This window comes from Syngnathoides biaculeatus, chromosome 18 (assembly GCF_019802595.1).
Source record: "Syngnathoides biaculeatus isolate LvHL_M chromosome 18, ASM1980259v1, whole genome shotgun sequence".
Taxonomy (NCBI): Eukaryota; Metazoa; Chordata; class Actinopteri; order Syngnathiformes; family Syngnathidae; genus Syngnathoides; species Syngnathoides biaculeatus.
This window is the reverse complement of record NC_084657.1, coordinates 16836902-16854759: the sequence shown is the minus strand read 5'-3', so window position 1 is coordinate 16854759 and position 17858 is coordinate 16836902. Positions and strand designations below refer to the sequence as shown.

The 17858-nt window shown below is 42.0% G+C and overlaps 2 protein-coding genes across 3 annotated transcripts; one reads left to right on the top strand and one right to left on the bottom strand.

The window, feature by feature from the left end:
- LOC133492027 (layilin-like) lies at positions 1-6281 on the top strand. Its single transcript, XM_061803915.1, has 8 exons — positions 1-88; positions 202-222; positions 2388-2679; positions 3593-3750; positions 3830-3871; positions 4192-4251; positions 4348-4444; positions 5588-6281. The coding sequence occupies exons 1-8, from the start codon at positions 1-3 to the stop codon at positions 6279-6281; spliced, it is 1452 nt and encodes a 483-aa protein (XP_061659899.1).
- A 1764-nt stretch (positions 6282-8045) lies between these two features.
- alg9 (ALG9 alpha-1,2-mannosyltransferase) lies at positions 8046-17109 on the bottom strand. 2 transcript variants are annotated; one of them, XM_061804042.1, is made up of 15 exons: positions 16867-17109; positions 15465-15600; positions 15078-15212; positions 14926-14996; positions 14097-14185; positions 13868-14003; positions 13692-13779; positions 13463-13568; positions 11641-11763; positions 11287-11441; positions 11087-11216; positions 10854-11001; positions 9816-9945; positions 9603-9733; positions 8046-9274 (listed from the first exon to the last, which is right to left on the bottom strand). In XM_061804042.1, the coding sequence occupies exons 1-15, from the start codon at positions 17106-17108 to the stop codon at positions 9151-9153; spliced, it is 1944 nt and encodes a 647-aa protein (XP_061660026.1). In that variant the 5' UTR covers position 17109; the 3' UTR covers positions 8046-9150. The 2 variants fall into 2 exon arrangements, with proteins under 2 accessions (XP_061660026.1, XP_061660027.1); XM_061804043.1 differs by lacking the exon at positions 16867-17109 and adding an exon at positions 16475-16847.
- Positions 17110-17858: the final 749 nt, after the last annotated feature.

The following is a 17858-nucleotide window of genomic DNA, read 5'->3' as shown; positions in this document are numbered from 1 at the left end:
ATGCCAAAAGCCATGGACGGGCTCGCCATCCTCTGCTACCTCTTGATTTTATGTTTGAACCCATCAGGAGGCACCAGCCTCATCACAGGTAACCCTCACATCCAATTTCTAGAAGCTTCTACACAATCTCACTTGTGAATTTATTTTTTGGGGGGTTTTCCTGACTGCCTCCACGCTGGATATTGGGCTCCTAACATAAAGCGGAAGCATTTGAAGCTAGAGGTAAGCAGCCTGGAATGTGTGGATGTAATATATACTTACTAGACAAGTGTAATACTGTATGTTATTAACCCTGCATTTGCATTACATAATAGTGTTTTTTCTAATGTTTTGCCCTTTCTGAATAGCTAAAAAAGCTACAAAAACTACATCCACAATATGCAACATGTTAACTATGGACAAAATCCATTCTGTGTCACTGGGTGAGTTCTGTGTTTGATGCTACATGTGATGCTTGCAGAAAAAAACAGAAACAATATTCTAAATTGTTAGAAAACCATAAGATAAAACTAAATACAACTGAAAGTAAAAATACTCATTATTCAACGCCTGTTCGATAGGTAACTAATAGTGACGTGTAGTGTGTTCTAATTGTATCCATTCATCCATTTTCCTTGCCGCTTATCCTCACAAGGGTCGCGGGGAGTGCTGGAGCCTATCCCGGCTGTCAACGGGCAGGAGGAAAGGGGTACACCCTAAATTGGTTGCCAGCCAATCGCAGGGCATACAACAGTCCCATCCACATTTACAACAAGGGGCAATTTAGAGTCTCCAATTAATGCACGTTTTTGGGATGAGGGAGGAAACCGGAGAGCCCGGAGAAAACCCACGGAGGCACGGGGAGAACATGGAAATGCCACACAGGCAGAGCCGGGATTTGAACCCCGGTCCTCAGAACTGTGAGACTAATGCTCTACAGCTGTTCCACCGTTCCCCCTAATTGTATATATGATCGCATAAAATTGTAGATTGACAGTACTTGATATTTTTATATTTAAGTGTAATGCTCAGGTCACTGGCACATTCGCCTGACTTTGGTGTGGGCAGCGTGGGCTCAGTTCCCGATGAGTGTGAATGTGAGTACAGATGTGCCTTGCAACGGACTGGCGGGCGGTTCAGGGTGTAGACAGCCTTTCACCTGAAGTCATCTCGGATAGACTCCGGCAAACCATGACGTTGAACAGGATAAGGGGTTTTGTAAATGGATGGATGGATGGAATGCTTAGCAGGACATTTTCTTTGTCAATGTTACATTTAGAGTTCCTTGGTTATGTTGAGGCGGCACGGTGCCTCAGTTAGTAAAGCGTTGGCCTCACAGTTCTGAGGAACCCGGGTTCAATACCGGTCCTGCCTGTGTGGAGTTTTCATGTTCTCCCCGTGCCAGCATGGGTTTTCTCCGGCACTCCAGTTTCCTCCTACATCGCAAAAACATGCAACAATATTTGGGCACTGTAAATTGTCCCTAGCTGTGAGTGTGAGTGTGATTGTTTGTCTCAAAGTGCCCTGCGATTGGCTGGTGACCAGTTCAGGGTGTACCCCGCCTCTTGCCCATTGACAGCTGGGATAGGCTCCAGCACTCCCCACGACCCACGTGAGGATAAGGGGAAAGAAAATGGATGGATGGATGGTTATGCTGAGTTTATTTCCCATCAGTGGTGGCACCACAGACACACACGCACACACACAGAATCCTTTGGATTGTCAAGTCCAACTTGAGTGAAAATGGGTTGCGGGAACCAGTAATGTAGTATGAAAGAAAAATATTAACCGTTCCAAGATGGTCAGAATAGTATGTCATTGGCAAATTTACATTGCGTTTTATCCATCCATCCATTTTCTTTGCCACTTATCCTCACGAGGGTTGCAGAGAGTGCTGGAGCCTATCCCAGCTGTCAAAGTGGAGGAGCCAGGGTAGACCCTGAACTAGTTCCCAGCCAATCACAGGGCAAATAGAGACAAACAGCCACACTCACAATCACACCAAAGGGCAATTTAGGAAGAAAATGCAAACTCCACACAGGCGGGTCCGAGATCGAACCCAGGACCTCATAACTGTGAGGCCAACGCTTTACCAGCTGATCCATTATAGTATTGTAAATCTATTCGTCATCAGGGGTACCATTAACATTCTGGCAACAGGTTGACGCACAAGTAATTTATACCTTCTGCCATCGAGAGGGAGGGCATTTAATAGTTGTGCCTGTCGCTATTTGTCACGGGAAGATAGATGAGAAAAAATTATTTGTCGTGAATACACACATCTCTTCCAGTACAGGGGTTGAGAATAACTGCATTTGAGTGTGCAGGTGCACTATTATAATATTGCATGAAGGCACACAAAGCGTCATTCATACACTTAGATATCAAGTGTGTACCTGTACGTACAGGTCAGCAAGTGTGCAAGCCGTGTTACAAGCTGGCCTACTTCTCCGAGCTGCGGCGGAGGTTGAATTTTGCGGAGGCCGACCTGGCTTGCCGTCGGGATGGTGGGCAGCTGCTGAGCGTTGAGTCGGCATCCGAGCAGAAGATCGTGGAGCAACTCATCGCGGATCTGAGGCCCACCGATGGAGACTTCTGGATCGGGCTGCGGCGTAACCAGAGAGATGAGGACGGCAGCGGCGGCGGCGGCGACTGCTCCTCGCAGTACCGCTGGTTGGACGGCACAAAATCTACATTTAGGTGGGTTAGGTTTAGGGTAGCCATTGACCAAATAATTTTCGATTGTGCTTGTCCTTATTGGGGTCACGAGTGAGCTGGAGCCTATCGCAGTTAACTTCTACCAAATGGCAGGGTACATCCAGAAATATTACCTCAAATATGGACAATATTTTCCCATGGATATATTGATGTCCCATGTAAGTTATCCAAGTTACCTTCATTGGAAGGTCGAACTACAGCCAGTAGGCCATTTATATTCCACATTATATTTTTTTGGCAGCCCATAGGATATACTAAAATTCACAATAGATCTGAGTCACGTGGTTTGCCTGTACTGAACTGATGACTTCCTACCCTGAGTAGTAGATAGAAGGATAATCATAGAATACATTGAATACATTGTTTTAGTGTTGTGAAATATTTAGCTGTTTTTGTGTCAAAATTCACACTCCATTGCGAAGCTCAGTTTCAAAGGATGTCTACTGTGGTCAAGACTAAAGACTAACTCTTTGTCTGCAAGACCTATAAGACAGAAAACCAGAGGTGACATCAACTGCAAGAGGATCATCGTGTCCATTCTGTCCAATAAAGTTGCTCAGATGTCTTTTCATTATTTTTTTTCCAACCAGCGTTCACGCACTGCGTCTAATTGAATTGCAATATTTCGTTTTAAATATACTTCTCAGTATATATCCGGTGATGGTGCTGCACTACTTCCAAATGACAGCCCCCAAAACGCCCATTGAATAAGATCAATAGCTCTCTCCTAAACAATTACAGTAAAAGTGAACATTATAACCCCCGTGAGAGAAAGATTTATTGGCGGGTCATATTGGTTTTATCTGAGTGAGCCCAATAAATGGGAACGTATATTTCGTTGAGGCGGTTTTAGGTAAATGACAGCAGCTGTGTGTGTTTGTGTATGCGTGTGCAGGAACTGGCACTGGGATGAGCCTTCATGCGGCTACGAGGTGTGCGTGGTGATGTATCACCAGCCGTCCGCTCCGCCTGGGCCGGGAGGTCTTTACATGTTCCAGTGGAATGACGACAACTGTGAAACCAAGCATAATTTCATCTGCAAATACACATCAGGTACACCTCACGCACTTATTTGAAATATTTCCATGCTTGAGCTCACTTAATTTTTTATTTTTTTTTTTGCTCTCTCCAGGCGAGTCAGTTGAAACCTCGCCTCCTAACTCCACTCATGGAGGTAAAACCTTTGCTTTGCCTTGAAGAAATGTAAATGTATTTTATTTTATAGTCCGATCATCCTTGGTGTGAATAACCAGAAATTATTTGACTCCATGCGACGTAGATCCGATACACTTATCAGAAAACTAAATAAAAATGTAAACACCTCGTTTCTCCAGTTTTTGAAAATGAATAGCACATTGTAATATTTTCATTTGGAATAGTGTGTACCTTGTGCTCCCAAAACATTGAATGGACGCATACACAAATGTAAATATTAGGATTTTGTACACTATTCAGTTCAAACACTGTCAAGTGTATCTATGTGTTTTATCACAGACATATTTCCCTCATCTGTGCCCTGGAATCCAAGTGACCACAACGCAATGAGGAGCACAGGTTAAAACACCAATTAATAAAAAAAGCCTGATTTATATAAACCCATAAATTGTACATCTAAATGCTAATGAGGTGTGATGTACTGCTTTTTCTCAGCCCTGAATGTGATTTACATCATCATTCCCACAATTCCGGTCATTCTGCTACTGTTGACGGTGACAGGTGTCTGCTGCTTCAAAATGCTCATCTCACGGTGAGTACCCAATAGTTTTGACCCGTCAATCAATGACCGAAGCCATCTCGAGTGGAGAACGTGCAAGCAGAGCACGCGACGTCTTCAACCTTAACTCAAACATCCATACTGTATGCTTATCAATCATAGAGCAGATTATGTTCATTCGGCGAGGAGGGATTGGAAAAACAAGAGGATATGCTGAATTGATGTGTTTGTTTAATACTAACCCAAATGACCTCATCATTCCTGACAATGAAAATCAATTTTGTTGACCGAAAGAAATAGAGAATGATTGGACCGCACGCGAACTCTCAAGTGGGGTACAAACAGACGATAATCAAGACAAATGTCACCCCCCCACACCCTGTTTAGATCAAAAAACGCCCCATTATAGTGCATTTTATTTCTTCAATGGAGGCACACCTGACTTAATCTACCTCTCAATACACTATCAAGTTGCAGTCATATAAACCATAAATGCAATACAAACACAAAATGGAACAGTAACCCTAATCCTAGTGAGAACCGGCCAAGCCAAAAACTGCACGACTTTGATGTGAAATTAAACAATAGCCAATAAGGCAAAGTTGGGAATAAGTCACATATGTGCAAGTCATGCGGTAAGCACCCACTAAATCGAGTAAAGTAATTATTTGTTTGTTTTTTTTTTTTACTTGCTTTAGTTGGCTGTAATGAAACATTCACAATCCATTTTTCAGTGATCCAAACTGGTCTCCATATTATCTATGACTTTATCTTCTCAATTAAAACCAATAACCAACAAGAAACTTCGTTAATGTTTGGCCAGCTATAAGTTATCTTAAATAATGAAAAAAAAACTGTTAATAGTGATACTTGCTTCATGAGATGGTCTCCACACACCACAACATTGCATACTGGCGGGTTGCCAGGTTTGCATGCACAATGGGAATAATAAGTTATTTAAAAACAAAACAACTTGAAAATACACTATTAAACACAAACAGGCAAGACTTAGCTCATCATGAAGTTTAAGTCAAAGCGAGTCTCAATAATACCAAGTCAGAGTAAAGTCCCAAGTCCTAAAATTGATCACTTAACTCGCTAAAGTCAAGTGTGGGAGAATACAAATCACGTAAAACATTTGGTCTGGTTGAGGTTGCATTGTTTTGCTTTCAACAGACGAACAAAAGCGCAGAAGTCTGAAGTACCCAAGACAGAGCCTAGCATCCGGACCAGCCCGACCTCAGCTGACGTCTACAATGTGATTCGCTCCCAGAAGGACGACGATTTGTTGTCCGGACGCCCACACACTAAAAACACATCCTTTCTGTGTTCGTCCCCTGAAACCCCCACGGGGGATTATGACAACATGGGGGGTCGCGACACAGAAAGTGGCTTTGTGACTCTCGCCAGCACCGAGAGCTGCTTCAACTTTGACCTCAATGACCTCAGCCTGGGCCGTCGTGGTACGCGTGACCTCTACAACAGCAGCTTAGGCCGCCCGCTGAAGAAGGACGCCACAGACGGGGGGCTGGCACGACCTGGACAGTTTTATGACCGCCGCACCACCAAGAGCGAGCATTTCAGTGACAGGGTTGCCTACGGGGACCACGAGTTGTTTGATGACATCATGGCAGCAAAGAGGGACCTCTACGAGCCCAAAGTGACACCTGGGGGTCATGCGGTCAAGGCTGACTTATATCAGACCTACAGCAAGAATGGCAAGGGAGACTCTTACCAAAGTATCCTGGGAACGTATGGAAGACGCAAACCTGAGCAGGCCACGCTGGATAGCTACAGAAGTGGTGTGAATCTCGATGGAGGGAGAAAATACTTCAATGAACAACAATGGCTGGACAGTGAGAAGTACTGACGTGTTTGTGAGTGAGTGTGAGTGTGCACAGTAAATTGTGTCAGGTGGTGGACATGGGGTGGTAAAAAAAAGCTGCATGCATGTGGTTTTAAATGCTAATGTAAATGAAGCAAACCAATTACAAAACTTTGTTATTATAAGCAATACATAGAGCCGTACAGTACATCTAGAATGAATTTGCAACAGTTGACTTTTTGCACTTTGTTTAATTTCCCTAATGAGGATAAGTGGAATAGAAAATGGATGAATCCTACCAGGCTGAGAGAGTGAGGCACTCTAAAGTGGCCACACCAGCCCAAACCCCCTGTCCGTGATTGCTTGCTGTCAAGTCAGACATTTTTAAAAGATACCACCTCCCTCATCTTTCTCTGTGACGCGAGCGCACTCACAGCCAACGAGGCCCTCTAAAGCACCCACACCAGAAAACTAGTGAAGGGAAAATAAATTTTCTGCGTGTAAACTCACTACAGTTTCTTCACTGTAATTCAAATCCACATGTGGTGATTGGAGATGATCTGGAAAGGTAGACACCCGTCTACATAAGGTCCCATGTTTGACAATCCAATTAGAGCACAAACCAAGAATATAGTCAAAGGAATTGTCTGCTGAATTTTGTGGATTTTTTAAAAATAAGGCTATAACATAAATGTGTGTAAAGTAAACCACTGTGAATACTTTCTAGATGCAATGTATGCACTTATTGGATACCTCATTGGGTGCACCTGCACAGTACAATGCCAAGGTCCCATTCAAGACCTGTATGAAAAATTCATGATTCTCTGGAGTCCATTATAATACCCCCCCCCCATAGATTTTTAACACATTCTAAATCATGTTTCTCTTCATCATAAACAAATTTGGGTGCAACGCAGTAAACTGAGTGGTAAGCAGATCCGCCCCACAGTCTAGAGTTCCTGGGTTCAAATCTCATCCCAGGGTGCGGAGTTTACTTATCCTGTACATACTAAAAGTGACACAAATGAGGGGTGGGGGAAAGTAATCAGCATCTCTCAGTATGATACAGTGTAATTATACAGCATTACAATTAAGTGATTACCGCTCTGACAGTGTCAATAAAAAAAAAAAAAACAGCTCTATTTGTTGCAGGTAACTTTATTGTGGTTATTGAGTCGAAACAAGTTGTGGGACTTCACACTCATCCTCAATGAAGACCTATTAATGTTTTTAATTTTGACATTTCTTGGAAATTTGTGATTTCATATCGGCCTTGTGATTGCGTTTTACTGAACATTGTAGTGTTGCATGCACTGAACACCAGACATGTGCTTGATGAAGTGGATTTTCTTTTTTAGAACGGTGAACCAGACAAAGCTATGTAGAATGAAGTAAAGCCTCACGTTGACATTGTACATACAAGATAATTACTGTAGCATGGAACATTTGCTTACTGCTAATGTGATATGACAGGTGTTCTTGCACAACCTGTTGATATGTCACTGATGTGTGCTGCGGCTGTAAATGTATATTGGATTAATTTAACACTTTGGGTAAGATGCATATCAAGTGCTTGTTTTTATGTTGCGGAATTGTGCAATGACACAGCTGCAAAGCAGGAATTCAATAAGGGCTTCTTGCGCTTTCCAACCGAATCAATCCATTTTAATTCATAATGCCTGTGAGTGTTGTCGTAGCCTATAAATAACGGCATGTTATTGAGGATTGCTCCACTGCATTGATATTTGTAAAAACGTGCGTCATGATAATGTCTACTCTGCTTTGTATGTTTGTTATGTAAATAAACAAATCAGATGGTGGTGCTGTTATTTTTTTTTTAATTTAAAAACAATGACTGATCACATTTTCTTTCATGACCCATTAAAATAAAATGTATTCATTCTCTACATGCACACAAACCACCTTAAGTAAACTTTTTTTTTCAATGACATGATTCAATGAGGACATTTCTTTCATTCAGGTCACACTTTGAAATCAAGTATGAAGAGAAAAACGAATATGAATTGCTTCCAAGGCATTCAGATAACACACTTTAGACACACAAACACGATTCCTTCCAGTCAATACCCCTTACAAGTTTTCACATGCACATACAGTACACACATACATATACACATGCAGGCCCACACACAGACGCAAGGTCCTTAAAGGGTCCGTATCATCTTATCTTAAAGGTACACTGTGCAAGATTTTAAGTTGTTTACCGGCCAAAATTGATGTCTGTGTGTATACCTGTGTTATCACTGGTGTGTTACGGTTTTGACTAGTAATTTGAGACAGTCTCATAAGAAAGAAGCAAGAATTTTTTTATTTATAACCAGATCCACTGGTTGGTAACGAGATACTAACAATTAAAAAATGGAAACAACACATGCAAATGCGCTGCACACAACTGAGACCCTACAATATGTCTGACCGGCCACTTCATTGGTACGGATATTTCGGTGTTGGTCTCTGGCTTTGGGGTCTCGTTTTTTTTATGTAAAATACCATCAGTTTCTTGCATTTTAACATGTTTTTCAGTCTCAAAAAATACACAGCGATGATACAGACAGCAAAGCGGTTCACAGCCCTATTGCATTCGGTTTTGTTTATAATAGGCGGGATAACACATTAGGGGCAACTGTCACAGATGAATCTGTGCTCTGACAAATTTTGCCCATCTTTGAGGCTTTAAAAAAAATAATAATTTCCACAGCTACCGTTGTTGCCATACATGTTTGGAAAATTAAGAATAGAATGCACTATTCTTTTGAATTACACAATTTCGATGATCAATGGGAGCAATTCTGACAGTGTCCCTTTAGGATGAAGACTTCAAAACACGCAACCACACACACACACACACAGCAGCTGTGTTATGTCAAGAGGGAAGAGTGCTGGGGTTCAAAGATCAGCCGTGGCTGCGGGTACGTGGCTGCTTTTGCCGCCTCGGCTTCAAGATGACATAGCGTGTGTAGCTGGTGTGATGGTCGGAGAGGAAGGGGATGTAAAATGCTCTGAAGATCGGAGAGGACCTGAAAGTGGAGAAAGTGTCCGTTTTGAGGTTAATGTTATTTCCTTTATGTGGAATTCGGGTATTAATTTAAGCAAAAATGTCCGACTACTGAATAGGAAAATTTGACTTGGAAAGATTTCATAAAACATGTAAACAGCGAGCCTGAAAAATACCAATGTCTTCAAACTAAAACAACTACACTTCCTATATGAATAGAATTACAGTATTATTCCTTTGAAGTTTAACAATGATTACTTGAAAAAAATCATATTTTAAAATAACGGTGTAGCATGATCACATACACATCATGTGTAGGTGTTAGTAGCTCTGATTGAGGCATACATTACCTGGAAGCCTGAAGAAAAGGCTTATAGGCAATGACGTTCCATTCTTCTTTGTTGGCCGCGTAGCGCGGTTCACGTGGCGTTTCTTCTTCTGTGTCGAGGTCTACCAGGTAGTGGCAGTGCCGGATGTCCACCTGTGTGGAGCCATCATTACACACTTGCTCGTGTCAATGACAGCTCAGTAAGATTCCATGGAGGCGGGAAAGCATGTCTTACATATCTGCTGGGCTCCTCAAGATTTTGATCGTTCATATCAGCAGGTATGACCTGCGTGGCCAGAGGACCTGAGCCATACGGTTTAGGAAGTTGACCTTTGAACTCACTTTGGATGAAGTGCAGTTGCCAACTGGAGATCAGGAACAGGAAACAGTGACAGTTGTAAAGCTTAATCAGTACGTACATAAAATGGCAATTCAGCAAACTATAATAAAAACATTTAGGTATTTTTTTTGTCCAGTAAAAAACTAACTATGCTCATATAAATATCAATATATATGAAAATAAAACAGCATAATACAAAGGCTCCAAATTAAACCTTTACCATCAAAATCATTTTAAATTAGTTGGGAATTGGCACTCTTAAAATAGTCATGTTTATATGTATATAATACGAGTTACACATTTTGAATTAAACTATTAAAATAAATTGACTATTCAACAATGTTATTTTCAGATTTATTGAGATGTACCACCATGCTGTGTTGCAATATTTACAATAATGTGTTTTCTTTACTTTAAGCAATGAACCTTTCCTTCTTTCTGTTTACTTCACGTACTTTGGCAACCTGTCAAGGTAGAAAGGTCGGGAATGAACTGTGCTTGCTTCTGGTTGCTGCCAAAGGAATCCATTATGCTTCAAAACTTAACGACTACACAACTTAACCATATCGAAGTAAATGTATCCATCCATTTTTTAAAGTGCTTCAACTCATTAGGGTCATGGGTGGGCTGGAGTCTATCCCAACAGACTTTGGTCAAGAGGCGGGGTGACCGTTTTTGACAAATAATTATTCACCCTTAGGCCCATTTTAGAATCTTCCATGATGGTGAAGCACATTTTTTGGAACATGAGAGGAAGCCTAAGGACCTGCAGCAAACCCATGAAAGCACAAGGAGACCATGCAACTGCCACAAAGGATTTGAGACAGAGAACTGCAAGCCAGATGTGTCCACCATTCAGGCCCACTGCACAAATTCAACATGAAGAACAAATGTCCGCAGCTAGTCTTATAGGTCGGAATCATGACTACTGACTTGTGAGGAAGAAGAAAGCTGCTGGGGAAGCGATACCACTCCTTGCCCACGCACACACTAACTGGTCTCCCTTCAGGGACCGTGTGCAGAGTCGTGTCCTTGGCGATGCGGAGAAATTCTGGATACAGGTCCAGAGGGGCATGATAGCCTGTAGAGCGGGAGTGAGAGCAGGGAAAGAACAAAACTCAAGGCCACTGAGACACAAAGATCTGTCCACATCTTCACACACCAACCTCTGAAGAGGGCGACGGAACGAGATAGTGACACAACAGCAAAGACCACAACTGCGCTAAGTGCGAGCCAATTGGAGGACACCGTGTAGTGCTCCAGTCGGTAGCGCTGGAACAGGAAGTGGTAGCATTTCTGCAGGAAGAAAATGGAAAATAGGAAACACAACCTGACCAGTCGGTGGAAAAGATGGTGTAAAACTCACCTGTAGAGACGAGAGGGCCACGGCGCCACTGAGGCAGATGAGAGGGTAGATGGGAAAGAGGAAACGTTCTTCTTTGTGAGGCCGGGTGAAGAAAACCAACATCCACAGGTACATGGGAGACAGAGTCAGCCAGTAGGGACGGCCCAGGTTCTGCACTGCAGAAAACACGCGACGCATGGAAGCAAAAGAGCAGCCGCCATCAAAAGAACCGCCATTTTATCACATACAACCTCACTACACCCAAACAAACAAAGGCCCACACCCATCTAGCCATTTACTCATTGTCACGCGCATCCACACACACACACACACACACACACCACACACACACACACACGCACACACTCTCCTCACCATTGAACTTGTGCAGCAGTGTCTCCATGAGAGCAGTGAGCGGCAGAGAAAAGAGCGCCAGAACAAAAACCAGGTTGAAGTTGAGGGCCCCGTTCAGAAAGTAGAAGTGCCACGGCTCCGTACCTTGGAAGAAACCCCACACAAGACATGCTCAACATTGCAGCATGGGGTCAGAAAATCTTTAAAATGCTTCCCAGAAAGAATTTATGATAAACACTGGGGCGGCACAGTGGAGCGGCTGGTAAACTGTTGGCCTCACAGTTCTTAGGACCCGGGTTCGATTCTGTCCCTGCCTGTGTGGAGTTTGCATGTTCTCCCAATGCCTGCGTGGGTTTTCTCCGCGCACTCCGATTTCCTCCCACATTGCAAAAACATGCAACATTAATTGGACACTCTAAATTGCCCCTAGGTGAGTGTGGGTGTCTGTTTCGGTGTGCCCTACGATTGACTGGCAACCAGGTCAGGGTGTACCCCGCCTCCTGCCCGTTGACAGCCAGCACTCCCCCCAACCCTCGTGAGGATAAGCGGCAAAGAAAATGGATGGATGGATAAGCACTAGCAGAGTTGTACGATACGATCTGTTGAAGTCTTTTTTCCTTGTCTTAATATCAAAAGATGAAGAATTACTTACAGCAGATTTAGCAGAACACTAATTTCCATCTGTAGTCCATTTATCCTTCGATTTGCCCCATTTCTACTGTATTTTCCTTTTCTCCGCTCAGTAAGATGATTGTGCCAATTGGGATTTCATTTTTCATTGAATTCATTTGTAGCTCAGGACACAGCCAATATGGCTTCATTGGCTACTTGTAAACAATATCCACCCACACGATTTTTCTTGGTCTCATATCTAGTAAAATATTACTTGAGGCGTTGTGTTGTATTTATCTTAATTCTTTGCACTTTATTCCTGGAAAAGTGGTTATACTACCAGATATTTTCCAATGGGATTTCTATGGCCACCGGATTTTCTATTTTACTTTATTCTCATTAATCTATTTTTCCTCCTTTTATTGTGCACCCAATATAAAATATGCATTTTATACATAAAGGCTGAGAAGATCGCAGAAAATCAACTCACATTACATTACATTTCATTTTAGGGAAAAATATTACGTCAAGACATGCATTGTTATCAGGATATAAAATTATATGTAACAGGCGGGACAACTAAGTAGTGGTGTGTGTGTGTGTGTGTGTGTACCAAAAGAAACTTCTGATAACCTCAAAACTCTTGGATTCAACCATCCATGCATTTCTAGAGGATGTGTCCTCATTCGAATCGCAGATGAGCTGAAGCCTCTGCTGGCTGAGTACACCCTGAACTGATCGCCGATCAATCAGTGGGCCCATCTAGACAAACAATCATTCAAACTAATGGGCAATTTAGTTGTCACTGAACCTAACATATGCTTTTTGGAATGTGGGAGGAAGTCAGAGGGCCTGGAGAAAGACCACAAAAGCATGGGGACAACATGGATACTCAAACCTTTGACCTATTTGACTTTGAAGCAGATCTGCTAAGACCAGTGTCATCTGTGAAATTCCATTGTTGGATGCAGGCTTCCCCTAGAGTCCAAAGAAGGTCAAGGTGCTTAAAAATGAGCTTTCAACTATCCAATTTTACATACCGCTTGTCATCACGAAGGTCGCAGGTGTAAATGAATATGTAAAAAGAAAATGAAAAAAAAAAGGCATTTAGACCTCATTAAAGGTCACACAACTTGGTTTAATTTGAAATGGGCATGATGCCACTGCTTACTTTTTGCTTGGTGCTCGTGCCAGCACGATAAAATAATATACAGGGGTGTGTGTTAATTACCGTACAGATCGGGGCCATGTGGTGTGAAGACATTATACAGTAGAATATTGAGCGGGGCTACCACCAGTTTGCCATAAAAGAACGAGTCCACTGCCACCAAGGGACACTAAGAAAAAAAAAAAGTTTGAATAATTAAATTTTACATACAATAAGTTTACTTCATTTGTGCATTATTCTTTCACTGGTAATATGTTCAGTCAAAATAGTTTTTTTTTTTTTTTTTTTTTACCAGCAATAGAAGCAGCGCAACAGCTGTCCAGGTGATAAAACATTTCCACTGTCTCTTTATCACAAGCAGGTCAAACGCAATTGGCACCCTACAGAGAAAATGCAGATAAGTCAGAATAAAAAAAAAAAAAAAATCATGTACAGGTTATAATGAGGTAGTCTGTATGAGGACGGTACCCAATCAGAGCAGAGAAGGGCCAGCCAACAATGGCGCCGGCGGCTACACCCATAATGGCTAACGGCACAGAGTCCTGGAACCAACCCGTCATGGCGACTAGTGTCGTGTACATGCAGAAGGAGGAGGGGAGGAATGCTGCGGAGGTGCAGGAAACAAGGATGAGGAATCAGGGCACCAGAAAACACTAAAACAAACAAAAATAAGTAAATTATGATCAACAATAACAACCTGCAGATGAGCTGAACATTCCGGTGCTCAGGACGAGAAAAGCCAACATCAGGCGACCGACGTGCAAGCCAAATTTCTTGCAAACGGCCCTAGACACACAAAGAAAATGCTAATCGACACGAAATTAATACCTGCACTCACTGGACTGATCATTGGGTACACTTGCACAATTTAATGACATCATACAATGACATGAAAGCACAAGTTTCCATTACACTGATTGTAATTTTAACCTTCCGACGAAGCCGACTAAGGTAAACAAAGTTATAATTTCTTCTTATTCCTGCAAATAATTGAATACTACTAATAATAAAGGGCCACTTTGGGATAATCAAAATTTTACTCAGTGTATATTAATTCTGTGATTCACATTTCACTTTTAAGAATTGACATGTTGAAGTTTTCCACGATATTTACGATATGACATTATTGATGCACCAGTAGTTTAGCAAATTTATCGAGAAAAAAAATGCAGACATTCAAATGTTCATACTGAAACTGTTTTCTTTGTCTTTCTTTAATATTTATTGCATTTATCTATTTTGTTTAGCAGGAACCTGTGATCAAGCACTTTACGAAAGCAGAATTGATCAAACATAAATTGAGCAAATGTTTCATAAGTTCTTCCAGTTGAGTACGAAAAGAAACAAATTATGTCCAAACTGTACTAATTTCATTTGACAATCATTCAGCGGTGACGACTGTTGCTAAAATGAATATAAATTTAACATATGGGAATGAATAGGTTCTGATATGGGTACTCCTTTACTTTCTTTTTACTTTTACCCTGTCCAAAAGAGTAAAAAAATAAGAATAAAAAAAGTCTCACTTGTAGAAATAGAGCTCACAGGCACAGCAGCAGAATGCAAGGACACATCGCACAAAGTAGAACACCAACACCTGCAACATAAGCGTTAACGCTCGACTTGCTCCATCCTGGATGTGTTCTCGTGCGATGTCGGACACAGTACAAGTGCGTACCCTGCTCGTTTGCAATACATGGACGTGCAAACAGGCCGGGAGAGCGTGAAGCCACAAGTAAGCGTAGGACCTGATGGCGTACAATGGCGAGTATTCCCACGTTTGCATCCCTGTGCCATAAAGCAGGTAGTGCATCTGTCAGAAAAGAGTCATCACAACTATTATGCACATTAACATCTTAAGATGACTAAATAGTAACCTTGCAAGCAAGCAAGAAGTGTTGCAATATTTTTTTAAACAGTCCACAAGTACTTTAATAACATATCTGAATGAGGTTTGCAATTGCACATCGATGTCACAAGATGACCGATAAAAAAAAAATCAGTCTTTCACAATATGTTGCCGTGAGGCACCATTACTTTTTTTTTTTTAAACTCTAGTACGCACAGGTTCCCAGTAATTGAAGGTCTCATCGCAGTCGGAGATGTTGCTTAGCAACGCTGCGCAGAAGCGTGCCGACAGCAAACATTTGAATGCAGTAGAGCCTTCCGGAGCCCACACTTGCCCACCGCGGCTTATTGACCTACGAAAGGAACACATGCGCATTAAGAATTGTTTAATACTTGCTGTCAGGTGTGCTGCTATGTCACTATGCTTGAGTACTATTCAATTAATTTAAAATCAATAGCTGTATCAAGTACCACAGAACTAAGCATGAACGTAATGCAGTACCTCGCTCACATTGTCCGGAATAACATCCTGCTTGATATTACTATTTTTGAAACAGTTCTTGCCTCACAATACTAGTTTTACACAGTTCTTTCTCACTTTGGATTCATTTAGATTTTAGATCGTGCAGATGTATTTATTCTAATGGCATGTATGGCAAAGGTCAATTTAGTAGTAGCAGGTGATTCATCAATGTTGTTTATGAATGCAGCTGCATTTGAAGGTTGTCCCCCTGACTCCCCAGCATCTAAAGTTCGCAAAGCACAGCTTCGCTGATGTGCACTGCTCGCACCACTAACATGGCTGCCGAGCTACTTGACAACAACGCAGCCAGTTTTGCCAAATTGGTGACTTTGCACTATTTAGCGACCTTCCAACCCTTCAATGAATTCTTTCTCAGAAAAACATGAACATTTTTTTTTTTTGCAAAAGGTAAAAAACATGTAAAGGGGGATAATGACATAAAATCGTAAATGTATTTTTATTTGAACTCCATAATCACTCAAATCAACTTCCAAATGCATGTGAACTTTTGACTTACTTGACTTTCATTACTACTTAACTACTATTAATATATCAATTACTTAAATGCGCGCTTTAAGCAATAAAGGTTGATAGAGGCAGTTCTAGTCGAGCAATTCTCCAGTTTCACACGTCATCGGATTAGTTCGATTAATTGGCTCAAACTGCGCACCTCATTAAGGATCGTAATTTGAGTAACACGTCACCTTAAGAGTGAGATCCAGTTCAAACATTTAATAGTCATGATGACACGAAGCAGCGTAGTGTGTCGACGATGTGCCAGAAAGGTTGACATAATTCCCACCGAATGTGCCATGAATGAAGCAGCAGGGGAGAATGACGAATGAATGAAGACCACCAGCCTATTTGAGGTCAACGATCGGATTGTTTCGGAAGCGAAACAGGGCTCCGAAAACGCTGGAGCAAAAATGATTGTCAATATGATTTTTGAGGGAGGCTTCACAGCCGCTGTCACGAAACTGTTATGAGTCGTAGATAGCTAGCTTTCTAGCTCCCCTGTCCGAGCTGTCAGTCAACCCTGGGATGGACCTAAAACCAGCGGCGTGTCTCCTGTCCCTCGTCCCCGCTTCGTACTCACTCTTGGCGAGTCTCTGTGACTTTGCTCTCATCGCCCCCTTTCTCATCTTTCGGCGTCCGAGCCTCTGTGGAAACACTGAGGTTATTCGCATCTTGTCTACTGCCTCGTCTGCTTCGCTGTCGGAGCGCCTTGGCCGCCATGTTTCTCGACGAAGCGCCTCCGAGTCCCCCTTCGTTTATTTCCGTCACCGCTCGGCTCAGGACACGAACGAGAGCCGCGGATTGGTCAATAACAGCCACCATCGTCACGCTAATGCTGCTTAAATTCCTCAACACTGAAATAGATTTGATCCTTTATTTCTGAGCACGGAAACAAAACGTTACAACTGAAAAGGTTTCAAAATGTAAAAAAAAAACACCTATGAAGAAGGTTTTATTTGTTATTAAGTTATAAATGCCTCGATGTCTTCGTGGTTGATTATTGTCTGGCCGTATTGCTATTAATGTGTATGTGCATAATTACATGTTTTTTATCTTTCGTGAGCGACTGAATTCTAATTGAGGATGGAATTTGATTATTGAATCTGGCGCATTTCCGCAATAAATTCTTGTCCCACCTCACAGAATGAAATACAAAATCATTTCCAGTTTGTATATATTCTGCTAGTTTTGAAGATACAACCACTCAATTGTAAAACAATTCTGGATTTTTTTTTTTGTTTGTTTCATGGTATGAACTTTGTACATGATATTTAACTGGCCAAATGTTAATAAATTTGACTGCTACAAGAGTGAATGCCATCCTGACGTTGTGAATGATCCATCCTTCCATTTTCTTTGCCGCTTATCCTTACGAGTGTCACGGGAGTGCTGGAGCCTATCCCAGCTGTCAACGGGCAGGAGGCAGGGTATACCCTGAACTGGTTGCCAGCCAATCGCAGGGCACATGGGGATAAACAGTCGCATTCACAATCACACCTAGGGTAATTTAGAGTGTCCAATTAATGTTGCATGTTTTTGGGATGTTGGAGGAAACTAGAGTGGCTGGAGAAA